This window comes from Centropristis striata, chromosome 11 (genome assembly GCF_030273125.1).
Source record: "Centropristis striata isolate RG_2023a ecotype Rhode Island chromosome 11, C.striata_1.0, whole genome shotgun sequence".
Taxonomy (NCBI): domain Eukaryota; kingdom Metazoa; phylum Chordata; class Actinopteri; order Perciformes; family Serranidae; genus Centropristis; species Centropristis striata.
The window spans coordinates 559,383-585,873 of NC_081527.1; the positions used below are offsets into that span (position 1 = coordinate 559,383).

A 26,491-nucleotide genomic window follows, 5' to 3' on the forward strand; every position below is an offset into this window, starting at 1 on the left:
ATGCTCCCATCCTCCTCCCATCATCCTCCCGTCCTCCTCCCATCCTACTCCCACCCTCCCATCATCCTCCCATCACCCTCCCATCATCCTCCCATCACCCTCCCATCCTCCTCTTGTCCTCCTACCATCCTTCCATCCTCCTCCCACCCTCCCATCATCCTCCCATCCTCCTCCCATCCTCCTCCCATCCTCCCATCATCCTCCCATCACCCTCCCATCCTCCTCCCATCATCCTCCCGTCCTCCTCCCACCCTCCCATCCTCCTCCCATCCTCCTCCCACCCTCCCATCCTCCTCCCGTCCTCCTCCCATCCTCCTCCCGTCCTCCTCCCATCCTCCTCCCGTCCTCCTCCCGTGCTCCTCCCGTGCTCCTCCCGTCCTCCTCCCATCCTTCCACCCTCCCGTCCTCCTCCCGTGCTCCTCCCGTGCTCCTCCCGTGCTCCTCCCGTGCTCCTCCCGTGCTCCTCCTGTAACAGGTGTTTGCGCCAGCCGTGTCAGATGGACAGCTGCAGCCCTCCCCAGCTAGAGCACGCCTCGGTCAGGTAGGCTTCCTGGATGAACGGCTGAGATCAGAGATGTGAAGCAGCAAACAGAGCAACTCTCTATATCTCAGTGTGTCTCTGCAGGTGTACAGGAGGAGGGGAGTCCTCTCGCTGCTCTGTTCAGTGTCATCGTGGCTTCAGCATCAGCGTCCTCAACAGCCGGGGGACCCTCCCCCACCAGGTACGCACCGCACTGTTCAAATATAACCATGAAATGTCTTTTTAATGTCTTCCACACTGTAAAATAAATCTGTTTCATTTACGGTAAAATACTGGCAGCTGTGGTTGCCAGAACTTCACCGTAAAAAATACAGTGAGTGGGTTTTCTAGACACGAAGACACAAAATGACCAAAAAAGACACAAAAAGATACAAAAAAAAAGAAATGAATAACTAAAATTAAGCAAATACATGCTTGAAACAAGTAAAACTATCTGCCAGTGCATTAAGTAAATGTTTCTTTGTAAGAATTCTTTAAATAAGTAAAAATATCTAGACACTGGAAAAACAATGATGTCTTCAAATAAATCCAAATATACTTATTTTGAGGAATTGTGGCTTGAAAAGCCAGACTGTAGTAACATTAAAATGAGCCAGAAATACTTGAAACGAGCACGTTTTGGTGATAGAAAATGCTTTTGAAATAACATTTAAACATCATGCAACTAAAACTCTCAACTGGAGCCAATATTTTAGGTAAAAACTCACCATATTCAACAGTTGAATAGATTGAAAAGCATGAAAAAGCTCACAATGTCAATCCTAAAAACAAGTCTTTACACAAGACTGAAATCCCTGTGAAGAGGGGTTATTCACCCTGTGAAGAGGGGTTACTCGCCCTGTGTAGAGGGGTTATTCACCCTGTGAAGAGGGGTTACTCACCCGGTGAAGAGTGGTTACTCACCCTGTGAAGAGGGGTTACTCACTAATTTTTGTTACAAAAAGACACATATTAAACTAAACACATGAAGCTATGGTCAGTAGGTAAATTATACTCTAAACAAGATAATTAAGATACTATTGATAGATAGAAGAAGAAAATACTTGGTAAGCTTCATGTTTTTTGGAGTGTAGTATGATGTTTCAAAGTGTGTTTTTAAATGTGTTTTTCAGTTTGTTTTCAGTTTTCAGTTTGTTATTATGTTGTTAACCCCATTGTCTCTCACTCTTGTTGCTTCCAGAGAGAAACAGAAGTGGAGTGTTTCCACGGCTCGTGGGATCGTGTGGTCAGCTGTCAGCCGGTGGACTGCGGCCAGCCGGACCAGTCTCACATCTACCACGCCATCTTCAGCTGCCCCCGGGGCACCACCTTCAGCAAACAGTGCTCCTTCACCTGTGGATCACCAGCCATACTACAAGGTACCAGTCTTATACTGTATACCTGCCATAAATCAGGCTCAGCTACTGCATTCATCCAACGCCCACAATATTTCTAAACAGACACTATGGGGGCCAGACTTTCAGATATAAAAAAATTAAACTGAATTTAATGCCTAATTTCCTATTTAAGACACAAAATGACCAAAAAAAGACACAAAATGACTATAAAAAGACACAAAATGACAAAAAAAGACAGAAAATGACCAAAAAAGACACAAAATGACCAAAAAAAGACACAAAATGACTATAAAAAGACACAAAATGACCAAAAAAGACACAAAATGACTATAAAAAGACACAAAATGACTAAAAAATACACAACAAGACTAAAAAGACACAAAATGACCAAAAAAAGACACAAAATCACTATAAAAAGACACAAAATGACCAAAAAAAGACACAAAATCACTATAAAAAGACACAAAATCACTATAAAAAGACACAAAATGACCAAAAAAAGACACAAAATCACTATAAAAAGACACAAAATCACTATAAAAAGACACAAAATGACCAAAAAAGACACAAAATGACTATAAAAAGACACAAAATGACTAAAAAATACACAACAAGACTAAAAAGACACAAAATGACCAAAAAAAGACACAAAATCACTATAAAAAGACACAAAATGACCAAAAAAGACACAAAATCACTATAAAAAGACACAAAATGACCAAAAAAAGACACAAAATCACTATAAAAAGACACAAAATGACCAAAAAAAGACACAAAATGACTATAAAAAGACACAAAATGACTAAAAAATACACAACAAGACTAAAAAGACACAAAATGACCAAAAAATATAGAACTCCATATTATCCTCATTTTACTTGTTATGTGTTATATATGCAACCTGTGTTCATATTTGCAACATGTACATTTCTGTGTGTGAAACATAATTTTCAAGATCAGATTTTATGTTTTCCTTTGTTTCTTTTGGGTTCAACATTTTGACCAAGTAAGTCAAAGTTAAAGATTAATTATCAGGACATAAAGGTGAGGTTGCACCAACATGGTAAAGATTTTTAACAGATTCCGTATAACGTACGTAAGAGATTTCCGAGGGTTCAGTTATTGACGTTACTGAAGGATATTACGTAACATTCATGAATAAAAGCTTCTCTCAGTCTAACAGACAAACCACAGCAAGACGCTCCACTAGTTCCACTCCATAAAATGAAATGGACGTTAAACCTTGATTTAACACAATTACGGTTTAAAATTGGAGGCCTGTTTTTTAACAGGGCGCATCCTGTTATAGTTAAAGACAGTGTTTAAAACAAATTAGTTTAAAAAACAGCTAAGACAATGGGAACTAATCCACCATGTTGTAATAAAATCACAGTGGAAATGCCATTTACCAAATCACAACCATGTCTTCTCTCTCAGCGAGGCTTCTCTTCACTTTACGGCCTTTAAAACGTTACTGGATCCAGTCTGTGATGATAGAAACATCTACACTGCAAAAAGGTCTAAAACCAGATCAAACAGTAAATCTAAAGGTCTAAAACCAGATCAAACAGTAAATCTAAAGGTCTAAAACCAGATCAAACAGTAAATCTAAAGGTCTAAAACCAGATCAAACAGTAAATCTAAAGGTCTAAAACCAGATCAAACAGTAAATCTAAAGGTCTAAAACCAGATCAAACAGTAAATCTAAAGGTCTAAAACCAGATCAAACAGTAAATCTAAAGGTCTAAGCCAGATCAAACAGTAAATCTAAAGGTCTAAAAACCAGATCAAACAGTAAATCTAAAGGTCTAAAACCAGATCAAACAGTAAATCTAAAGGTCTAAAACCAGATCAAACAGTAAATCTAAAGGTCTAAAACCAGATCAAACAGTAAATCTAAAGGTCTAAAACCAGATCAAACAGTAAATCTAAAGGTCTAAAACCAGATCAAACAGTAAATCTAAAGGTCTAAACCAGATCAAACAGTAAATCTAAAGGTCTAAAAACCAGATCAAACAGTAAATCTAAAGGTCTAAAACCAGATCAAACAGTAAATCTAAAGGTCTAAAACCAGATCAAACAGTAAATCTAAAGGTCTAAAACCAGATCAAACAGTAAATCTAAAGGTCTAAAACCAGATCAAACAGTAAATCTAAAGGTCTAAAACCAGATCAAACAGTAAATCTAAAGGTCTAAAACCAGATCAAACAGTAAATCTAAACGTCTAAAACCAGATCAAACAGTAAATCTGAGGGGAATGATCTTGCTGCATGGACAGATAATTTACCTTGACAAGATTTATTAAATTGAGGCCCCGTTTACACGAAGACGCTTGCGGGTAAAAACGACAAAATCTTTTATGTGAAGTGCCTTTCGTTTAGACGGTGGCGGAGTTTTTGGGGCTTAAAAACACAAAAATGTGAAACTAGCCTCCAGAGTGTAAAACTGTAATCCGCTTGGATGCACCAATAAGCATGTTGAACACTTACAATAGGAAATTAACTCTTAAAACAAGATAAATGATCTAACACTTAGACCTTTAGATTTACTGTTTGATCTGGTTTTAGACCTTTAGATTTACTGTTTGATCTGGTTTTAGACCTTTAGATTTACTGTTTGATCTGGTTTTAGACCTTTAGATTTACTGTTTGATCTGGTTTTAGACCTTTAGATTTACTGTTTTTATCTGGTTTTAGACCTTTAGATTTACTGTTTGATCTGGTTTTAGACCTTTAGATTTACTGTTTGATCTGGTTTTAGACCTTTAGATTTACTGTTTGATCTGGTTTTAGACCTTTAGATTTACTGTTTGATCTGGTTTTAGACCTTTAGATTTACTGTTTGATCTGGTTTTAGACCTTTAGATTTACTGTTTGATCTGGTTTTAGACCTTTAGATTTACTGTTTTTATCTGGTTTTAGACCTTTAGATTTACTGTTTGATCTGGTTTTAGACCTTTAGATTTACTGTTTGATCTGGTTTTAGACCTTTAGATTTACTGTTTGATCTGGTTTTAGACCTTTAGATTTACTGTTTGATCTGGTTTTAGACCTTTAGATTTACTGTTTGATCTGGTTTTAGACCTTTAGATTTACTGTTTGATCTGGTTTTAGACCTTTAGATTTACTGTTTGATCTGGTTTTTAAACACCTTTACACATCCAGTTTCCCTCCTCAGATGTCCACAATGTTTTTAAAAACACCATAATGAGTCAGAACAGATATTTCCCGTGGCAGCCATCATTAGAAGTAGAAGAAGTCCACAGTGACACAGTAAAGTCAGCAGCATTAGCCTCTCTGGTGATAATAGTTGATGTTATATAACACAGTGGAGTCTTCTTGAAGTGATTAGATGGAGCAGCGAGATGTCCTGACACTTGTTTGTGGTTTGAAGCCGCAGCAGCGCTCAGATGTCGTAGTAGAGTCAGCAGTTAGCATGGAGTCCTGATCTCAACACAGATTGGACTGAAGTAATTCTGTTAGTGGCTTCTGGTTGACTGGAGAATGTTTGAAGGTCACTCAGCAACCAGAGCTCACTGAGGAGAACACACAAGTACAGCTGTGATGGATTCTCACCATCACAACACCACTTTAACCAGTTTAACCCTTTAGAGTCCATTAAAGCTTCTTCATAAGGTAAAACCTCCAGCAGCATGTTCCCTGCTGCAGCTCAACTCTAACGTTTACATGTCGTATTTAGTGCTTCAACTCTTTTACAGCAAAGGTAAAAATCAGAGATTTTTCAGATTTTGCAGTGTGAGTTTCAACATTTTTAATGCAATCTTTTGTGTTTACTGGGGTTTTTTTGTGATTTTGGGCTATTTTTTGTGTGTTTTTTGTAATTTTTTGTGTGTTTTCAATTGTGTTTATGTAATTTTTTCATTTTTTTGTGGGTTTTTTTCATAATTTTTTGTGTGTGTGTTTTTGTGTGTTTAATTTGTGTTTCTCTGTGTTTTTTGTAATTTTTTGGTGTGTTTTTGTGGGTTTCTTGTGTGTTATGTGTGTTTCTCCTTTTTTTGTAAAATTTTGTAATTTTCTGCGCGTTTTAGTTTTTTCACTTGTTTTTTATGTGTGTTTCTGTGTGTTTTTTGGAAAAAAATTGTGTTTTTTGTAATTTTGTGTCCGTTTTTGTTTTTTTCTACATGTTTTTTTATTTTTTTGTGTTTTTTATGTGTTTTTGTGTGTTTTCAACTGTGTTTATGTAATTTTTTCATTTTTTTTGTGTTTTTGTGGGTTTTTTTCATAATTTTTTTTGTGTGTGTTTTTGTGTGTTTCTCTGTGTTTTTTGTAATTTTTTTCATTTTTTTTATTTTTTTGGGTTTTTTTGTAATTTTTTGGTGTGTTTTTGTGGGTTTCTTGTGTGTTATGTGTGTTTCTCTGTTTTTTGTAAAATTTTGTAATTTTCTGTGCGTTTTTGTTTTTTAACGTGTTTTTTTTGGTGTTTTTTATGTGTGTTTCTGTGTGTTGACTTGAAATGACTTGATAATAATGAGGTTGAGGTGAAAAAGATGATTCCAGCATGACATGGTGATCATTATTTAAGTTTCATCTACAGACAGAATGAAAAAGAGTCAAAAAACAACAAAATAGCCCCAAACTCCAAAGGGTTAACCAGCTTATAAAAATGTGATGCCATGTTAAAGATTCATTACATTTTATAGAGGCAATAAAATTTGCGAACGGTTTAGCGTGTTCTGATTCTCTCCGCACATTCCAACACTTCATGTGAGGCTGTAGGGGAGAAAATATTTAAGGACACGTTCTCCTTCTGCTCATTACAGACACAGAGTCATGAAACACAACCAGCAGAATCAATCCAGGCTGCTCACTCACTGCTGCTTCTCTCTTATATGGTAGATTTGACACCTTTGGTCACATTTGACTCATTTAAAATTCTTTATTGAGCATGATAGTGTTTTGAAAGTAAAAAAAAAGATTCAAAATCACATTTTATGTTGGACTAAAGGACTAAAAAAGACAGAATGATCAAAAAAAGACACAAAATGACCAAAAAGAGACACAAAATGACCAAAAAAAGACACAAAATAACCAAAAAAGACACAAAATAACCAAAAAAAGACACAAAATAACCAAAAAAGACACAAAATGACCAAAAAAGACACAAAATGACACAAAATGACCAAAAAAGACACAAAATGACCAAAAAGACACAAAATAACTAAAAAAGACACAAAATTACTAAAAAAAGACACAAAATTACTAAAAAAAGACATAAATGACCAAAAAAGACACAAAATGACCAAAAAAAAGACACAAAATGACCAAAAAAAAGACACAAAATGACCAAAAAAAAGATACAAAATGACCAAAAAAGGCACAAAATGACTAAAAAAAGACATAAATGACCAAAAAAGACACAAAGTAACCAAACAAGACACAAAATGACCAAAAAAAGACACAAAATAACCAAAAAAGACACAAAATTACCAAAAAGACACAAAATAACCAAAAAAGACACAAAATTACCAAAAAGACACAAAATAACTGAAAAAGACACAAATTTACCAAAAAAAGACACAAAAAGGCACAAAAATTTTTTTTTACCAAAAAAAAAAGACACAGATGGACACAAAATGACTAAAAAAAGACACAAAATGACACAAAAAAGACATGAAAAGAATTCAAAAATGGATGAAATAGCCCGATAAGACTCCATATAGTTAACAGCTGACTAAAGAGAATGTCAGTGTTCAGCAGGTATGAAGTCTCCATTAAAGCTTGTATCCAGGTGTTGTCCAGGTGAGTGTTTCCTCTCTAATGGACCCTCTCTGGTGTCTCCCCAGGAGACAGCGACCGGCTGGTGTGTCTGGAGGACGGGCTCTGGTCCTTCCCGGAGGCCTACTGTAAGATCGAGTGTCCCGAGGTCCCGAGCATCAGGGACGCCAGGCTGCTGACGGCTGACTGTCTCAGCTCAGGACACGACGTGGGCTCCGTCTGCCGCTACAGGTGCAACCAGGGCTTCTACGTCACCGGCAGCCTCAGGAACAAGACGCCCAGGTGAGAGGGAACAGCTGGTTAGACCAACACATGGCCCAGTCAGTCCCACACTACTAACTGATCATCTCCATTTACCTCTAAAGTTCTGGCTGTAAACTCCATGAGGCCAGTTTCAGTTTGATGATGATATACCAAGTAAAACTGGAGACAAGCTCAAATAGATTTAGTATCAAATGATAGAACTGGATGGAACCCTCTTATATGGTAGATTTGACACCTTTGGTCACATTTGACACATTTAACATTCTTTATTGAGCATGATAGTGTTTTGAAAGTTAAAAAAAAGATTCAAAATCACATTTTATGTTGGACTAAAGGACTAAAAAAGACACAAAATGACCAAAAAAGACACAAAATGACCTGAAAAGACACAAAATGACCAAAAAAGACACAAAATGACCAAAAAAAGACACAAAATGATTATAAATAGACACAAAATGACTGAAAAAAGAAACAAAATGACCAAAAAAGACACAAAATGACTAAAAAAAGACACAAAATGACTAAAAATAGACAAAATGACTGAAAAAAGACACAAAATGACTAAAAAAAGACACAAAATGACTAAAAATAGACAAAATGACTGAAAAAAGACACAAAATGACCAAAAAAAAGACACAAAATGACTAAAAATAGACACAAAATAACAATAAAAAGACACAAAATGACCAAAAAAGACACAAAAAGACCCAAATTGTTCCTCTAAACACAAAGAGCCAAATCAAACAGAGTCCCACTAGAATAAAACCAGAGTTGATGACAGGATCACACACAATCACAAGATCACATTTATGTTGGTTTTTCTTTGTTTCTTTTTGGTTCTAAATGTTGATCCAGTAAGTCAGAATAAAAAATCTATTATTATTATTATCAGGTCATATAGGTGAAAAATATACCAACATGGTATTTAAACCTGTTTTAAGGTGAATACAGGCAGGATGGAAGGAGTCAGACATGGAGGAAATAGAACAAAACTGAGTTAAAACACATAAATGTGACATATTTTTGTGTCTGAGACTATTTTTTAGGAGTTTCTTTATGAAAAGAAATGCTGGATGCATTGAGGTTTAAACTCTCCATGTACTCTATAACCCTGCACACCTTCTCTTTTCCTTTCACTGTTGAACTAACCAAACACATACATAAAGCAGATCTGCAGTGTGTAAATGCACCAGTATGTGTTACAGTATAAAGTTATATGGTACATGTGTCAAAGGTAAAGAGTAAAAGTCCTGTTTAAAGCTCTTTAATAGCTGCTGCTGTTCACGTTCACATGTTGGACTAATAAAGCATCAGGGGTTATTAAAATGTTTACACATATGTTTGAGAAAAGCGTAACTCATAAAGATACACAGCTGCAAATGGATTTCTACAGAAATAGACACTTTTCCACCGTATTGGCTGGGAATTTATACCAAACTATAAAACCTATACGTTTACTGGCTTTATATGATAGTAAAAGTCAGCTTGTTAGATATTTGATACTTTGCATTTTAACAACAATTCAAGACAGCGAGGAACACGTAGCATTAATATTAATATTGTATATGAACTCAGTACTTTATCTGCTTATTCTGCCCTACAGGGTCTAACTGCAGTAAATACATTTATGGTCAAAACTGAGTTATAACTAAAAATGAACTCCTTGATGTCTGTTTTATCTTGTGACAAAGTTTTAGATTTCAATTTTGCTTTATTTCAGAGAAATAATGATATAAAAACAACAAAATCCAACTCAAAACCAAGCAGTAATTACACCTACCACAGTCAGCTTTAGATATATATACCAATTTAAACATAAAAATAATAGAAACTAGAAAACTTCCTCTGGGTAAATAGTGAAAGGGCCACGGGGGCTACTGCCGGTGTGTGTACACTATGATGAGATTCTTCAGAGATTTATAACAATTAATACTAGTAATGTTATGATACTATATAATATACAAGGAGCACACCTACAACAAGCATTCCTTTACAAGTATTTATTTATACAGCAACCTATGACCTTTAACCTCAGAATGTGTGTGTGTGTGTGTGTGTGTGTGTGTGTGTGTGTGTGTGTGTGTGGTTCTCTCTTTCTGTGAGAGATGGATCAAAGCATCAAAGTTGTTGTGGTCGACCAATCAGAGCAGAGCAATCAACAGAATTAACTGCCACCTGAATGTTCCTGAACAGCGACAGCAGCCAGAGGTGGACAGACTGGAATTTCTAGCCTCGAACAGAAAGCATTTTTGGCAAAACCATAATACCTATCATTGATCCGACTTCACTTTGAGCGTCCTGAGTTCTTCCTGAACGTCTACATATGTTTTTTGTTTTTTTTTAAATTAAAAAATAGCTTTGTTAGAGCGATCTAAAAAAACTGTTACATCTCCCTTTTTCCGAAATCTTCCTGCGTTTTTAATATGGGAGCCTATGAGGCTGTTGGTGGTGTTGGTGGCGCATCTGTGCGTCCTACGCCCAAACTATAACTCTGACAGCTTTACCAGAGGATTGTGAGGGAGAAGACTAATTTTCCTACGTTTCTATGTATAAATTATTTCTGTAGAGTGGAATTTGCGGCTTGGAGCGCAGTTTTCAAATTTATTTTTTGACAGTTTTTTCTCTCCCTCTACACTCTGGTGATGATGTCACACACTGTGACACGAACATTCCGTGCAATACACACCCATTATAATCTCAGAATTTCTCCAAAAATGATCATGGTCATTGAACAGGGATTGATAAAAAACTGTATGACCTATCGAAACGTGGATTAATACACCGATACACAAGACTTGTGTCTACTGTTTAAAGTTTAAATGGAGTCTCTAGGTGAAATTATGCCGGAGAAGTAGACGTTAAAAAATCTCCAATTATTGTTCTTTTTCCCTCAATTTTTCCGGCCGTCCCATTCACTTCAATGCAAAATTTTGGGCAGTTTTTCGCGACTTATGTATTTTTTCAAGGTAAATTATGTGTCCATGCAGCAAGATCATTTCCCGCAGATTGAGTGTTTTATCTGGTTTGAAACACCTTTTTGCAGTGTAACTCCCCCAGAGGCTGAGAGTGTCTCCTCCTGGTAGAAACCCTGGTCTCATAAACAACATGGAGCTGTGTTCAGTAATGAGCACTAACCCAATGAACACAATTGGCTAAAAGTAATGAAGAGGCCCAGTTAGCAGCGGTACATGTTTTATTAGACCCTAATGTTCCCAAACACAACATAGTTTCACAAGGAAAGCCTCTTTAACTCGTCCCATCGATATTTAAGACTCTGCCCCTGAAGCTTGAGGTGTTCATGTAACTCTGCTGCATTAAATATCTCAATCAAACATTTCATCAAGCAGTGCGTAATGGGAATCTTGTAAAATAAAGGAAAAGAAGGAATTTCCTCCGTTACGTAGGGAGGCATGCCTGATAAAACAGTGAAGCTTTTACTTTGGTCTGCAGAGATTTACTAGGATTTTAACTCTCTGGAGTCTTTTTGTTCTATTTCCTCCATGTCTGACTCCTTCCATCCTGCCTGTATTCACCTTAAAACATGTTTAAATACCATGTTGGGATATTTTTTCACCTATATGACCTGATAATAATAATTGATTTTTTATTCTGACTTACTGGATCAACATTTAGAACCAAAAAGAAACAAAGAAAAACCAACATAAATGTGATCTTGTGATTGTGTGTGATCCTGTCATCAACTCTGTCATTTTGTGTCTTTTTTTAGTCATTTTGTATCTTTTTTAGTCATTTTGTGTCTTTTTTAGTCATTTTGTGTCTCTTTTTTATTCATTCTGTGTCCTTGTTAGTCATTTTGTGTCTTTTTTTAGTCATTTTGTGTCTTTTTGGTCATTTTGTGTCTTTTTTCGGTCATTTTGTGTCTTTTTTCCGTTGTTTTGTGTACTTCTTTTTCATCATTTTGTGTCTTTTTTCCGTCATTTTGTGTCTTTTTTTAGTCATTGTGTGTCTTCTTTTGGTCATTTTGTGTCTTTTTTCGGTAATTTTGTGTCTTTTATTTTGTCATTTTGTGTGTGTTTTTAGTCATTTTGTGGCTTTTTGGTCATTTTGTGTCTTTTCGGTCATTTTGTTTCTTTTATTTAGTCATTTGGTCTTTTTTTAGTCATGTTGTGTCTCTTTTTTGGTCATTTTGTGTCTTTTGTTTTGTCTTTTTTAGTTGTGTTTTTTGTGGTCATTTTGTGTCTTTTTTTTGGTCATTTTGTGTCTTTTGTTGTATCTTTTTTAGTTATTTTGTCTTTTTTTGGTCATTTTTTTTAACCAGCCCCAGCCGAGCTAAAGAACCAGGCTGGTAAAGTGTTATTAGTAGTAATGAATGTATTTTCTCCTGTTGTCTGCAGGAAGTCGTTCAGGCTGGAGTGCCAGGAGGGGGGTCAGTGGGAGGAGTCTAGCTGTGAGCCGGTGTGGTGCCCCGCCCTCCCTGACGTCTTCCAGGGCATGTACTCCTGCACCAACGGCCTCTACTACCACTCCCTCTGCACCATGCACTGCCCCGACGCCCCCCAGCACGTAAGAACTCTCAGTAAACCCAATATCTCTTTGGTTTCTGGACAAAACAAGAGATTTGAGGACGTCATCTTGTGGTTTGGAAAACACTCTTTGATATTTTTCAAGAGTCACAATTCATAAGATTCGAACAAACAACCTTCTGTCTTCTTGTCAGTCTTCTATCAACCTCATTGTATTTGACTTCTTCATTGTAGTGTTAGACCTTAAAATTCACCAACAATCAGAGGTTTGAACCAACAACCTTCTGTCTTCTAGTCAGTCTTCTATCAACCTCATTGTATTTGATTTCTTCATTGTGGTGTTAGACCTTAAAGTTCAACATGTATCAGAGGTTTGAACCAACAACCTTCTGTCTTCTTGTCAGTCTTCTATCAACCTCATTGTATTTGACTTCTTCATTGTGGTGTTAGACCTTAAAATTCTCCATCTATCAGAGGTTTGAACCAACAACCTTCTGTCTTCTTGTCAGTCTTCTATCAACCTCATTGTATTTGACTTCTTCATTGTGGTGTTAGACCTTAAAAGTCACCATCTATCAGAGGTTTGAACCAACAACCTTCTGTCTTACAGTCAGTCTTCTATCAACCTCATTGTATTTGACTTCTTCATTGTGGTGTTAGACCTTAAAATTCACCATCTATCAGAGGTTTGAACCAACAACCTTCTGTCTTCTAGTCTGTCTTCTATCAACCTCATTGTATTTGACTTCTTCATTGTGGTGTTAGACCTTAAAATTCACCATCTATCAGAGGTTTGAACCAACAACCTTCTGTCTTACAGTCAGTTTCCTATCACACTGAGCTGTAACTTTTTGATTTCAAAATATGGTGTTTTTCTTTTTATTTCTGGGAAAGCCACCCTACTACATGCATCAACAGACTATAATAAGGCCATTTTGAGAGTATCGGGGCATTTAAAATTTTTATGATTTTTTTTCTCGGAAAATTGCGACATGCTAAAGTATGACCTTTTCTTTTTTGTACATACTAAAATATTGTTTGGTTTTTATATATTTTTGGGTGTTTTGCACTTATATGATGACCAACAAAGTTTTGTAGTGTGTCACGTCAGATAGCTCAGTGTGATAGCAGACTGCCTAGAAGACAGAAGGTTGTTGGCTCTAACCTCATGAGGTAAACTGAATTTTTAAAGTGTAACACCATAATGAAGAAGTCAAATATGACCATATGTTAGAGGAGATAGCTCAGAGACAGGAGACTATCTGTTAGTATGTAAAATTCCTTTTTAATGAGACAGTATACAATTAATTTATCAAGAGTCAAAATTCACAAGATTTGAACCAACAACCTTCTGCCTTCTAGTCAGTCACACTTAGCTATCAGTTTTCCATTTTATCGTATTTTTAAAGATATTTTACTATTATTATGACCAGCAAGCTATTTTTAAATAATTTTAGGCATTTTGTACAAACAACAGAATCACCATATTTTTACTTTATTTGGACATACTATATGACTTTTTTTCAAATTTTGGACATCTGAAAATATGGTGTTTTTCTGTTATTTCTGTAAAAGCCACCTTACTACATGCATCAACAGACGATGATAAGACCATTTTGAGAGTATCAGGGCATTTAAAACGTTATGATTATTTATCGACAAATTTTGTCATGCAATTGGATGACTTTTATTCAAATTAAAATTCTCCATCTATCAGAGGTTTGAACCAACAACCTTCTGTCTCATAGTCAGTGTCCAATCACACTGAGCTATCAGGGTTTTTTTTTTTTTTTTTTTACATTTTTGGACATATTAAATTATCACTACAACCAACAAGCTATTTTTAAATACTTTTAGGCATTATGTACAAACAACAGAATCACCATATTTTGACTTATTTTTTCAAATTTCAAATTTTGGACATCTCAAAAAATTGTGTTTTTCTGTTATTTCTGTAAAAGCCACCTTACTACATGCATCAACAGACTATAATGAGACCATTTTGAGAGTATCGGGGCATTTAAAAATGTTATGACTTTTTCATGAAAAATTTCAACATGCTATAGTATGACTTTGTTTTTTTGCCAAACTTTGGACAACTCAAAATCAGTCGTGCATTTTTGTTTTATTTTCTTGCCATTACCTCTTTATGGAAGCCACGTTTAGTATCCTTGTTACTTTTATGCCAAAGATTAAGGCATTTAAAGTGTTTTTCATTAAAAATGTTTTATTTAAATTCAGAAAGTAAGTTATTTATTTATTTATTTCTTTTGATGATTGTTAACCAAACCAGAGTTAAGATTGGAACTAAACTGAGTTCATGTTTTCTCTGAGCTGTGTGAAGACAATGTTAATGACCATAATGATTGTGTGTGTGTGTGTGTGTGTGTGTGTGTGTGTGTGTGTGTGTAGCAGCAGATCGTGTGCAGTAAGGATGGAGAATGGTCTGGAGAGTTCTCCATGTGCTCCAGGCTGCAGGGTTCCTGTTCTGCTCCTCCTCCTCTTCACTCTGTAGAGTTCAGCTGTGATCAGGGGACAGACGTTGGTGAGAACCCTTCAGTCATCTGTCATTATATAAACAGGCTGATGAGATTATTATTATTATTATCCTCTTCCTACTGTCAAACTAAAGAAAGACACACACACACACACACACAGCAGCCTGCTGGCCAAAGGGCTCGTCTGCTTACACACTTTAAATATGAACTCTTAAAACCAGATAAATGAAAGCTGCAGAGTGACCTGACGATTATTTGGTTCCTTTTGGTGTTTTTTTTTGTCTTTTTTGGTCATTTTTGCATCTTTTGTTTCTTTTATGGTCATTTTACGTCTTTTTGTGTCTTTTTTGTGTCTTTTTTGTCTCTTTTTTTGGTCATTTTGCGTCTTTTTTGTGTCTTTTTACATCTTCTTTTGGTCACAAAATGACCAAAAAAAGACAAAAAATGTACAAAAGAGATAAAGTAAAGCTGCCAGCAGTGATGAACTGGCCCGAGCAGACCTGATGATTATTTGGTTCTTACCAAGATAAAAAAAACTTTTTGTGTCTTTTTTTGGTGATTTTACGTCTTTTTGTGTCTTTTTTTTTGGTATTTTTTTGTCGGTTTTGTCTCTTTTCTTTATGTCTTTTTTTGTTCATTTTGTGTCTTTTTTGTTCATTTTGTGTCTTTTTTTGTGTCATTTATCTTTTTTTTTTCGGTCACAAAATGAACAAAAAAGACACAAAATGAACAAAAAATCTTGCACTTCTAAATCTAAAGTTTTTTTTATCGTGGTAAGAACCAAATAATTGTCAGGTCACTCTGCTCGGGCCAGTTCACGGGTCAGTTTATACTCTCCTCACTCGTTACACTACGTGAAGGTTTTTACCACTACAACTTTCCACATGTGAGTGCCCAGTGTTAAAATGTTAACATCCATCACTATAGTTTAATGCTTAAACACTTTGTACTTATGTATTAAATGTTTGTTGAACAGCATAAACTCCAGACTGCCCAGTAAATGATGATATAACACACAGTGGCAAGCAGCCAACATGTTGTTAGTCAAGCTGCACTGTAAAAAACATGAAGCTCACCATTAAATCAGCACATAAAGCTGGTCAGCAGGTAAATTATACTCAAAACAAGATCATTAAGATACTACTGATAGATAGAAGAAGAAGAAAATACTTGGTGAGCTTCATGTTTTTTGCAGTGTGAGTTGTTAGTCAAGCTGTAGTTGAATTCCATTGACATATTATAGTAGATCGTTAATAAATGCTTTGTTAATAAATGCCACACACACACACACACACACACACTTTTCCTCTCTTTTGTAATGTAGTTCTCTATACTTTATAGATGTGTGCTTTATTTGCTTTACTTGTTTTAGAATAAATACCTTTTTGATTATAAATGCTGTCTATTTAATGTTGTACACTGAACGATATGCCAACCTCTTCTATGACAAGAATTCACGATTCCTTCACCCATTACTAAATATTAATATGGTAATTTGATTATAATTACATTCATAATTAATAATCAGTGTTCCAAATTGATAGTTTAGTAACTTTATGAGACTGATTTAGGTGAATTGGCTATATTTTTCTGTTTAACAGATGGTGCCCCAACGAGCTATGACTTAGAGCAAATCAAGTCATATAATTTATTATACCGTTAATTAATAATTATTGATGATAATTATAAATAATTCTTATCGCCATCTAACCACACTTCTGAACCGTGATGTGTTCAGGTTCATTCTTGCATATTTAATATCCTTATGGGAGGGATAGACTTTATGATAACGCCCTTTTATTAATATATTTGACGCCCTGTGCAAGGTATCATTCAATTAAGGATATTAATATAAAAGAGCCATCCTTCATTGGTATCTGTAACCAGATATCCCAACACTATGTAGGAAGTACAAGAACACACACACACACACACACACACACACACACACACACACACACACACACACACACACACACACACACACACAGTAGTCCAGATGACAGATGGTCTGAAGTTCTGTTCTCTGTTTTTTTTTCAATGTTTGAATATGAATAAATTCAACAGATGCTGATGAGGGTCAGAGGTCATGAGTGTGATCTGATGTTTTCCCTCTCTGTTCTAACAGGTGCTGTTTGTTACCCAACATGCATTGTGGCTCTGGACATGGACCTGCGGGACCCCGTGGTCCTGCCCAACGGCACTACGGTCGACACGCTGCAGCACTGGATGAAACCCACCAGAGTCCAGGTGAGACGCCTCCAGTCAAGTTTGTTTTGATGATTTTTATCCAACTATTATTATTATTATTATTCTACTAGAGTTTATTTAAGGTTTTATAATTCAGCTTTAATGCATTTTTATAAACTGAAGCTGAAATGAAGCACTACACTGCAATATTTTTACTTATTTAAAGAATTCTTACAAAGAAACATTTACTTACTGGCACTGGCAAAAAAAGACACTGGCAGATAATTTGACTTGTTTCTAGCATGTCTTTACTTAATTCTAGTTATTTATTTGTCATTTTTGTCAGTTGGTTCTAGATCTCCCCCATAATGCTTTCTTTCTTTCATTAGACAAACACCCACATCTTTTGATCTCCAGTAAAACAGGCTTTTTTTGTTGCGACCGAGTCCAACCTGAGATTACTCAACCGTTATATAAAACTGTTTTCATGTAAAATCAGTGGGATTTTAACAGAACCCTTGATGATGATATTGCTTAAATTATTTCCATCCCACCATGTTCTAAAAGCTGCTTCAGAGGGTTTTTCAACAGCGAAACATCAGATCCTTGTAAATTGGGCTTTTTTTGGCGTTGAGCATTGTGCTGATATTGTAAATCTGAAGATCAATAATAACTACTTTTGGCAGTTCAAGTGCAGTTTTGTAATGGAGTGATACAGTCTTTAACCCTGTGGAGTCTCTAAAAGCTCCAAATAATCCAGACTTGTTGCCTCCATCAGAGTATAAAACAAAGCAGCGTGGAGCCCTACTGTACATTTACCTCTAAAGTTCTGGCTGTAAACTCCATGAGGCCAGTTTCAGTTTGATGATGATATACCAAGTAAAACTGGAGACAAGCTCAAATAGATTTAGTATCAAATGATAGAACTGGATGGAACCCTCTTATATGGTAGATTTGACACCTTTGGTCACATTTGACACATTTACAATTCTTTATTGAGCATGATAGTGTTTAGAAAGTAAAAAAAGATTCAAAATCACATTTTATGTTGGACTAAAGGACTAAAAAAAGACATAAAATGACCAAAAAAAGACAAAAATGGCTAAAAAGACACAGAATGACTAAAAAAAGACACAAAATGACAAAAAAAAGACACAAAATGACTAAAAAAGACACAAAAAGACGCAAAAAAGGCACAAAGTGACCAAAAAAAGACACAAAAAGACACAAAGACACACAAGACCCAAATAAAATAGAGTGTTGATCCAGTAAGTCATAATAAAAAATCAATTATTATTATCAGGTCATATAGGTGAAAAATATACCAACATGGCATTTAACCATGTTTTAGTGGTGAATACAGGCAGGATGGAAGGAGTCAGACATGGAGGAAATAGAACAAAAAGACTCCAGAGAGTTAAATGGTATTAAATATATAAATATACTTTCATGCTGCTAATCATCGTCCATTTGATCCAGTGAAATCAGTTGAGAAGTGTTTGCACCTGCTGCTGCTTCATGTTGCATCATGAGACGTGATGAAGCCTGATTGGTTTAATAAACCTGATGTGGTTCTGCTACCATTTGGAAACACTTGGCAGGTTTAGTCCAGCAGTTGTTGCTGTGCTGACTGGCTGCCATGCGACCGGTCGTGACAGCCGATCCGCTGACAAACACAACAACAAGCGTCAGAATGAATAATGCATCCAAACATCTGGTGGTGTGAACAACAACACGGAGCTGCTGCTGCCCTCTGGATCACTGCTGTTCACTGAGAGACAAAGACAGAATAAAAACAGAAGATAATCTCTTTATGTTCTTAGTGACCTGCTAATATTTATATCTCTGACCTCTGATGTCATCTTCACTTTATTCAAAGTGCACATCAGAAAGGACACAATATTATATGTAAAAGTAGAAGAGATCTTAAGAAAACTACAATGACACACAGGCTGAGTCCCAAAGTCAAGGAAGGATCCTCAAACGGCTGATTTGAAGGACTGTCCCAATGTCCAGGATGCTCCGGAGGACAGAGTCCTTCTTCTGACCAAATTCCAAGGATGCATGTGTGTATCCTCCGTGCGCTCCGACTACCCATAAAGCATTGCACACACCGGTCTACCGGGAGATTTAAAAATGGCGAGCGTAGAAACAGCGACGCCGGCGGAGCAATATGCATTTAAATATATAAGTATTTTCAGTTTATACTAAATATTGTCACATAACTTACAAAACGTGTGTTCAAAGTAAAGCAAAACATATAGATAAACAAATGCCAGAATATTAATCTTAAAGATAATAAACATCATCTTGATACATTGCCGGTTAAGTTAATTAATGCCATCTCAGGCCACGCCCTCTCTAAAGTTTCAGGCCACGCCCTCTCTACAGTCTCAGGCCACGCCCTCTCTAAAGTCTCAGGCCACGCCCTCTCTAATGTTTCAGGCCACGCCCTCTCTAATGTCTCAGGCCACGCCCTCTCTAATGTCTCAGGCCACGCCCTCTCTACAGTCTCAGGCCACGCCCTCTCTAATGTCTCAGGCCACGCCCTCTCTAAAGTCTCAGGCCACGCCCTCTCTAATGTTTCAGGCCACGCCCTCTCTAATGTCTCAGGCCACGCCCTCTCTAATGTCTCAGGCCACGCCCTCTCTACAGTCTCAGGCCACGCCCTCTCTAATGTCTCAGGCCACGCCCTCTCTAAAGTCTCAGGCCACGCCCTCTCTAAAGTCTCAGGCCACGTCCTCTCTAAAGTCTCAGGCCACGCCCTCTCTAAAGTCTCAGGCCACGCCCTCTCTAATGTCTCAGGCCACGCCCTCTCTAAAGTCTCAGGCCACGCCCTCTCTAAAGTCTCAGGCCACGCCCTCTCTAAAGTCTCAGACCACGCCCTCTCTAAAGTCTCAGGCCACGCCCTCTCTAATGTCTCAGGCCACGCCCTCTCTAAAGTCTCAGGCCACGCCCTCTCTAAAGTCTCAGGCCACGCCCTCTCTAAAGTCTCAGGCCACGTCCTCTCTAAAGTCTCAGGCCACGCCCTCTCTAAAGTCTCAGACCACGCCCTCTCTAAAGTCTCAGGCCACGCCCTCTCTAATGTCTCAGGCCACGCCCTCTCTAAAGTCTCAGGCCACGCCCTCTCTAAAGTCTCAGGCCACGCCCTCTCTAAAGTCTCAGGCCACGTCCTCTCTAAAGTCTCAGGCCACGCCCTCTCTAAAGTCTCAGGCCACGCCCTCTCTAATGTCTCAGGCCACGCCCTCTCTAAAGTCTCAGACCACGCCCTCTCTAAAGTCTCAGGCCACGCCCTCTCTAATGTCTCAGGCCACGCCCTCTCTAAAGTCTCAGGCCACGCCCTCTCTAAAGTCTCAGGCCACGCCCTCTCTAAAGTCTCAGGCCACGTCCTCTCTAAAGTCTCAGGCCACGCCCTCTCTAAAGTCTCAGGCCACGCCCTCTCTAAAGTCTCAGGCCACGCCCTCTCTAAAGTCTCAGGCCACACAATCATAAACACAGCAGCATGGCTAATTATGCACAAACGTATGTAGATTTGGACACCAAGATTGACCTTCTCAGTGGATTGGAAGATATATTGGTTCTCATAGACTTTATATGGCTGCCATCTCTGATCAGCAATCTTGATGAAGTGGCTCCTACCAAAAATTGAAACTTATGGTGAGAGCATGTGGAAAAAATGTGGTTCTTTTGTCTGGCGTGTCCCCTTTATTCAGCTCTGCTAAATAAACAGCATTTTTAACAATAAACTTCAATTCACATGAGACCAGAGAACCTTTTTGAGTGTAGAAAACAACAAACACGGACAAACTAAAAGCGAATCCCTCCGTGAAATTGCAAATTTGGAATTCATCCCATATTTACATACATTGCAGCAGCTAATGGTGCGTTCAAGGTCTACATGAATGTCAGAATTTTCAACGTTGTCCCGAGCTCCAAATTCCCACTTTCAGTGTTAATATAACACACCATACAGCGTTACGGTAAGAACGTGTTAGACCCGCCTTCAAAATAAAAGCAAACACATGTAACTTTCAAAATAAGAGCGCATGGATGTGTTAGCAGAGTCCACCACAGAATTTACAAGAAAACTGTCAAAATATGACGCCTTAAATAAAGCATATAAGAAACCTTATTTTCCTTTACAATAATTCATAAAAATAATATGCAATGACTGAGATGGAATCGAATTATTAGAATGTGCGAGAGGCACCAAATTTAGGCTTTTAGGGCAAACATGTTCTCCCGGACCCTCGGACTTTGTTTGGGTCCCCCATCATAGAGAGCATGTGGAAAAAATGTGGTGCCCTTTATTTAGGGTGCCCTATATTTTAAACAACAAACTTAAATTTTACATGAGACCAGAGACCATTTTTGAAATTCGTATTTTGCAGAGAGTGCAGAAAACAACATACACGGACAAACTAAAAACGAATCCCTCCGTGAAACTGCAAATTTGGAATTCATCCCATAAGTTCAAATGTGTTTCATATCAGATGTTTGACGGAATCGTTGGCAAGAGAGTGAAATTTTGAGGAAAACACTTTTAATTCCCAGCTGCAGCAGCTAATCACACACTATCACAGCAGCAGATCCACCTTGTGTGTACGCGAGCTCGCTATCATTCACATTACTGGAAACCAGGCAGATACGAGAGGAAAGGTTGCAGCTGACGTCAAGCCTTTCAGGAAACACACACACAGTGTATACAAGTGGTAGGAATGTCTTGAAGCGCTGTTATGTTGCTTTAAAGGTGGGTCATGTTACCCAATATCATATCTCAGCAATCGCTTCTACGTTAATGCTGTCGCAAACACTGCTCCGCTTCTCCTGACTTTTGGGTGGTCAGTCAGCCAGCCTTGCCAAAGTCAAATAGTTGGAAGCAGGTCTGGTTCCTTGCGCCATATCTCTGACACTGCCTTGTGTTTTCGAGGCATTGTGTTATCTCCCATCTCAGAATCAGGTCTCCCTGGCTGGGTCACCAGGGAGGATCCACTTTCTCTCTCCATATTTGTTAGTCAATCAGCGATCTGCTATAACCACCTTGTAAATTCCCGAGGTCAAATAAATGACAGAAGACCACAGCCTCACCCAAATTTCACCACACAGTTTTTACTTTTGCATCCACTTATGTTGTAGAAAACAATCATTTTTCTTCCATCACAAGGTTTTCATGCAAACAAACTGCAAAAAAAAAAGGCTGCAAAAGCTTGGAATTGTTATAATGTATTGCATGTGTCCATGAAAACAATATGATGTCTGCAGATCTGCAATTAGGATGAGTGCAAGATGGAGTTTTGTTCATTTTTATATTACAGTTCATGGCAAAAACAACTGACAAACATGAGGAATAAATAACTAGAATGAAGCAAATACATGCTTGAAACAAGTCAAATTATCTGCCAGTGCAGATAAAATGTTTCTTTGTAAGAATTCTTTAAATAAGTGAAATATCTCGGCACTGGAAAAACCAATGATGTCTTGAAATAAATCCAAATATTCTTATTTTGATCAATTGTGGCTTGAAAAGCCCGATTGTAGTAACATTAAAATAAGCCAGAAATACTTGAAACAAGCTCGTTTTGGTGATAGAAAATGTTTTTGAAATATCACTTAAACTCCATGCAACTAAAACTCTGAACTGGAGCCAATATTTTAGGTAAAAACTCACCATATTCAACAGTTGAAGAGATTGAAAAGCATGAAAAAGCTCACAATGTCAATCCTAAAAACAAGTCTTTACACAATAAGATAATTAAATAAGCACATAAAGCTATGGTCAGTAGGTAAATTATACTCAAAACAATATAATTAAGATACTATTGGTAGAAAGAAGAAGAAAATACTTGGTAAGATTTGTGTTTTTTACAGGGTGAGCTTACAAAACTCCCACAAAAATGGGTTTCTGACTGAGTGTAATAGTGTTTTCCAAGGCAAACACTATGGTTATCCATTTCCTGTGAGTGCATTGCTCAATCGTTGTTCTTCCATGTTGTGTTTCCAGAGCATAGTCTGCACAGGGATGATGAAGTGGTACCCTGACCCCCAACACATCCATTGCATCCAGTCATGTGAGGTAAGAGTTCAAACAGCCAAGCAGCATCAAATACTTCACCCACCTCTTTCAAACTGTAAAATGAGTGAACGTCTATTTTAGTCTTGACTGATACGGTATCTAGCCAAGGTCTTGAAACAAATATGTGCTGCAGCTGAGAGTACCTGAGTTAAGATGTTTTCCCTGTGTTATTAAGCTGCATGTGCCTTTTGTACCAAATGTTTGGTGGTTTCCATGATACACAATTGTTCTTTGGTGTCCATTAAAGCTGAGAGAACAAGTATCACTGAGGCCCCGTTTAGGCAAAAACACCGGTAAAACAGGATAAATGTTCTGTTAGTTAGACTATTTACATTGCAGCCAGCATGGTCTCACAGAAATCTGTGAAATAGCCACGGAATCGCTCAAATTTCTGTGAAACTGACACGGATTTCGCTACAATGCAAGTTAATGACAGTCATATTTTTCTTCTTATTTATCTTCACCACAAAGTGATTATGTACATTCACTGAGTGAATATTTAGAAAATAAAACATATATTTCTCGCTAGAAATGTGATAAAAATCCATTTTTATGCAGAAACTAAGTCAAAATATTGATTTTTCACTAAAAATGAGAGAACTGTCCACCATGTTTTTTGTTCTGACCGCTGGGACCTTGAAAGTCACGTGACTTGGAACAAGCCAATAGGAACACATATCCATGGAATAGCCACGGGATATGACTGTCATTAACTTGCATTGTAGCAAAATCCGTGTCAGTTTCACAGAAATTTGAGTGATTCCGTGGCTATTCCACAGATTTTGAGTTAAGCGAAATCCGTGGCTATTTCACGGATTCCTGTGAGACCAGGTTCATTGCAGCACATAGAGAGTCTGGTGGCTAATGGTGCGTTCAAGGTCTACATGAATGTCAGAATTTTCAACGTTGTTACGAGCTCCAAATTCCCACTTTCAGTGTTAATATAACACACCATACGGCGTTACGGTAAGAACGTGTTAGACCCGCCTTCAAAATAAAAGTAAACACATGTTACTTTCAAAATAAGAGCACATGGATGTGTTAGCAGAGTCCACCACTTAATTTACAAGAAAACTGTCAAAATATGACGCCTTAAATAAAGCATATAAGAACCCTTATTTTCCTTTACAATAATTCATAAAAAATATGTAATGATTAAGATGGAATCGTGTTATTAGAATGTGCGAGAGGCACCAAATTTAGGCTTTTAGGGCAAAAATGTTCTCCGGGGGAGCATGGCCCCGGACACCCGGACTTTGTTTGGGTCCCCCATCATAGTCTCAGAAAATCCTGACAGACAAGAAGTTTCCCAGCAGTTTGTTCAGGGTGATGAAAGGATTAGAGATGTTTCTGGGTCCTTCATTGAGTCAGCTTCAAGTCAGTAAATTTGTTTGGCTGCACTGGGAATTTCATGTACAAACTTCTTTTATGTAAATATGTTGGTGGTTGTTTACACTACATTTCATTTAAAAATGCTTAAATAAAACATATTTTGGTTAAGGCATGCACTGCAAACACCAACTGACAAAAAAAGAGAAATACATAACTAAAATTAAGCAAATACATGCTTGAAACAAGTAAAATTATCTGCCAGTGCAATAAGTACATTTTTCTTTGTAAGAATTCTTTAAGTAAGTAACAACAATGATGTCTTAAAATAAGTCCAAATAAACTTATTTTGAGTAATTGTGGCTTGAAAAGCCGGACTGTAGTAACATTAAAATAAGCCAGCAATACTTGAAACTAGCACGTTTTTTTCCTCATTCCAGTATCTGTGGGTAGATACTGGTGGTAGAAAATACTTTTGAAATATCATTTAAACTCCATGCAACTAAAACTCTCAACTGGAGCCAATATTTTAGGTAAAAACTCACCATATTCAACAGTTGAAGAGATTGAAAAGCATGAAAAAACTCACAAAGTCAATCCTAAAAACAAGTCTTTACACAAGACTGAAATCCCTGTGAAGAGGGGTTACTCACCCTGTGTAGAGGGGTTACTCACCCTGTGAAGAGGGGTTATTCACCCTGTGTAGAGGGGTTATTCACCCTGTGAAGAGGGGTTACTCACCCTGTGAAGAGGGGTTACTCACTCTGTGTAGAGGGGTTATTCACCCTGTGAAGACGGGTTATTCACCCTGTGAAGAGGGGTTATTCACCCTGTGAAGATGGGTTATTCACCCTGTGAAGAGGGGTTATTCACCCTGTGTAGAGGGGTTATTCACCCTGTGAAGAGGGGTTATTCGCCCTGTGAAGAGGGGTTACTCACCCTGTGAAGAGGGGTTACTCACCCTGTGAAGAGGGGTTATTCACCCTGTGTAGAGGGGTTACTCACCCTGTGAAGAGGGGTTACTCACTCATTTTTGTTACAAAAAGACACATGTTGTTAAAATAAGCACATAAAGCTATGGTCAGTAGGTAAATTATACCCAAAACAAGATAATTAAGATACTATTGGTGAATATAAGAAGAAAATACTTAGTAAGCTTGATGTTTTTTGCAGTGTGGAGTGGAAAGATAACTCATTGAGTTGAATCATTTGGTGAGCTTTGTCTCAGTTCAAAGGGCTTTGTGAAAAGTGTTTGATTCCTCTTACTGGACCAACATCTTCACTTTGAACATGAGGTGAAAGTGTAACGCCTGATGTTCTTACATACCATGTGTACATGTGTACGGTGTCCTCAGGAGGTCAGAAGGATCTCAGTTTGGCTTTTCTTCTGTTGTCATCAAGGAGGTTTTATTAATGTCGAGATAGGGAATACTTAATCCTTAAAACAATTACACCATTTCTGGGCATAAGCATATTAAATTTACTGCCATAGCCAGATTTTTCCAATAATATTAAACATGAAGCAAAACATACTGTATCCCTGTTGTCATCACTACTCCAGATACCAGAGCCAGCGTGCAATGTGCTTCACATTTCATCATGACAAATCTCCGGCAGAAATTTATATTCTCACACTTAAAACTTTACAGGAATCCTTTTCAAACGTGTCCAGAGAACACAGGGATTTTTTTTAACAGGGATCTTGGCATTACCAAACGTTGTTAGGCCTGCCAAGTGTAATGGATTATCTGATAAAGGAAAATAAATTAATCACTGCATTATGTTAGATTAAGATGAATTATTTTGGCTGACACAAGGCTTTTTCTACCTTGTTCAAAAACAATCTTCTCTGGTGTGAGCTGAAACTCTAATCTGTTTGACAAAGGGAGCCAGATCAAGTTTCTTGTTTATTGACAAGGTAACAAAATCTAATTTCTTGTGAATTTTCACATATTCACAAGCAAAATAAACTGGATTTGTTTTGGAAAGTACAGTTGGATAGTTTGAATCAGACAGCTCATATATTAAGATCAGTGCTTA

General features: G+C 37.4%; 1 protein-coding gene across 1 annotated transcript in view; it reads left to right on the plus strand.

The window, feature by feature from the left end:
* pappa2 (pappalysin 2) overlaps positions 1-26,491 on the plus strand; it is a gene marked incomplete at its 3' end in the record, with an annotated part of 136,080 nt that overhangs the window by 83,136 nt on the left and 26,453 nt on the right. Inside the window, exons 18-25 of the mRNA XM_059344316.1 lie at positions 476-541; positions 626-722; positions 1,722-1,899; positions 7,682-7,895; positions 12,233-12,401; positions 14,774-14,906; positions 16,988-17,109; positions 23,051-23,122. Coding sequence (XP_059200299.1) covers positions 476-541; positions 626-722; positions 1,722-1,899; positions 7,682-7,895; positions 12,233-12,401; positions 14,774-14,906; positions 16,988-17,109; positions 23,051-23,122 — 1,051 coding nt within the window. The remainder of the gene's footprint in view (positions 1-475; positions 542-625; positions 723-1,721; positions 1,900-7,681; positions 7,896-12,232; positions 12,402-14,773; positions 14,907-16,987; positions 17,110-23,050; positions 23,123-26,491) is intronic.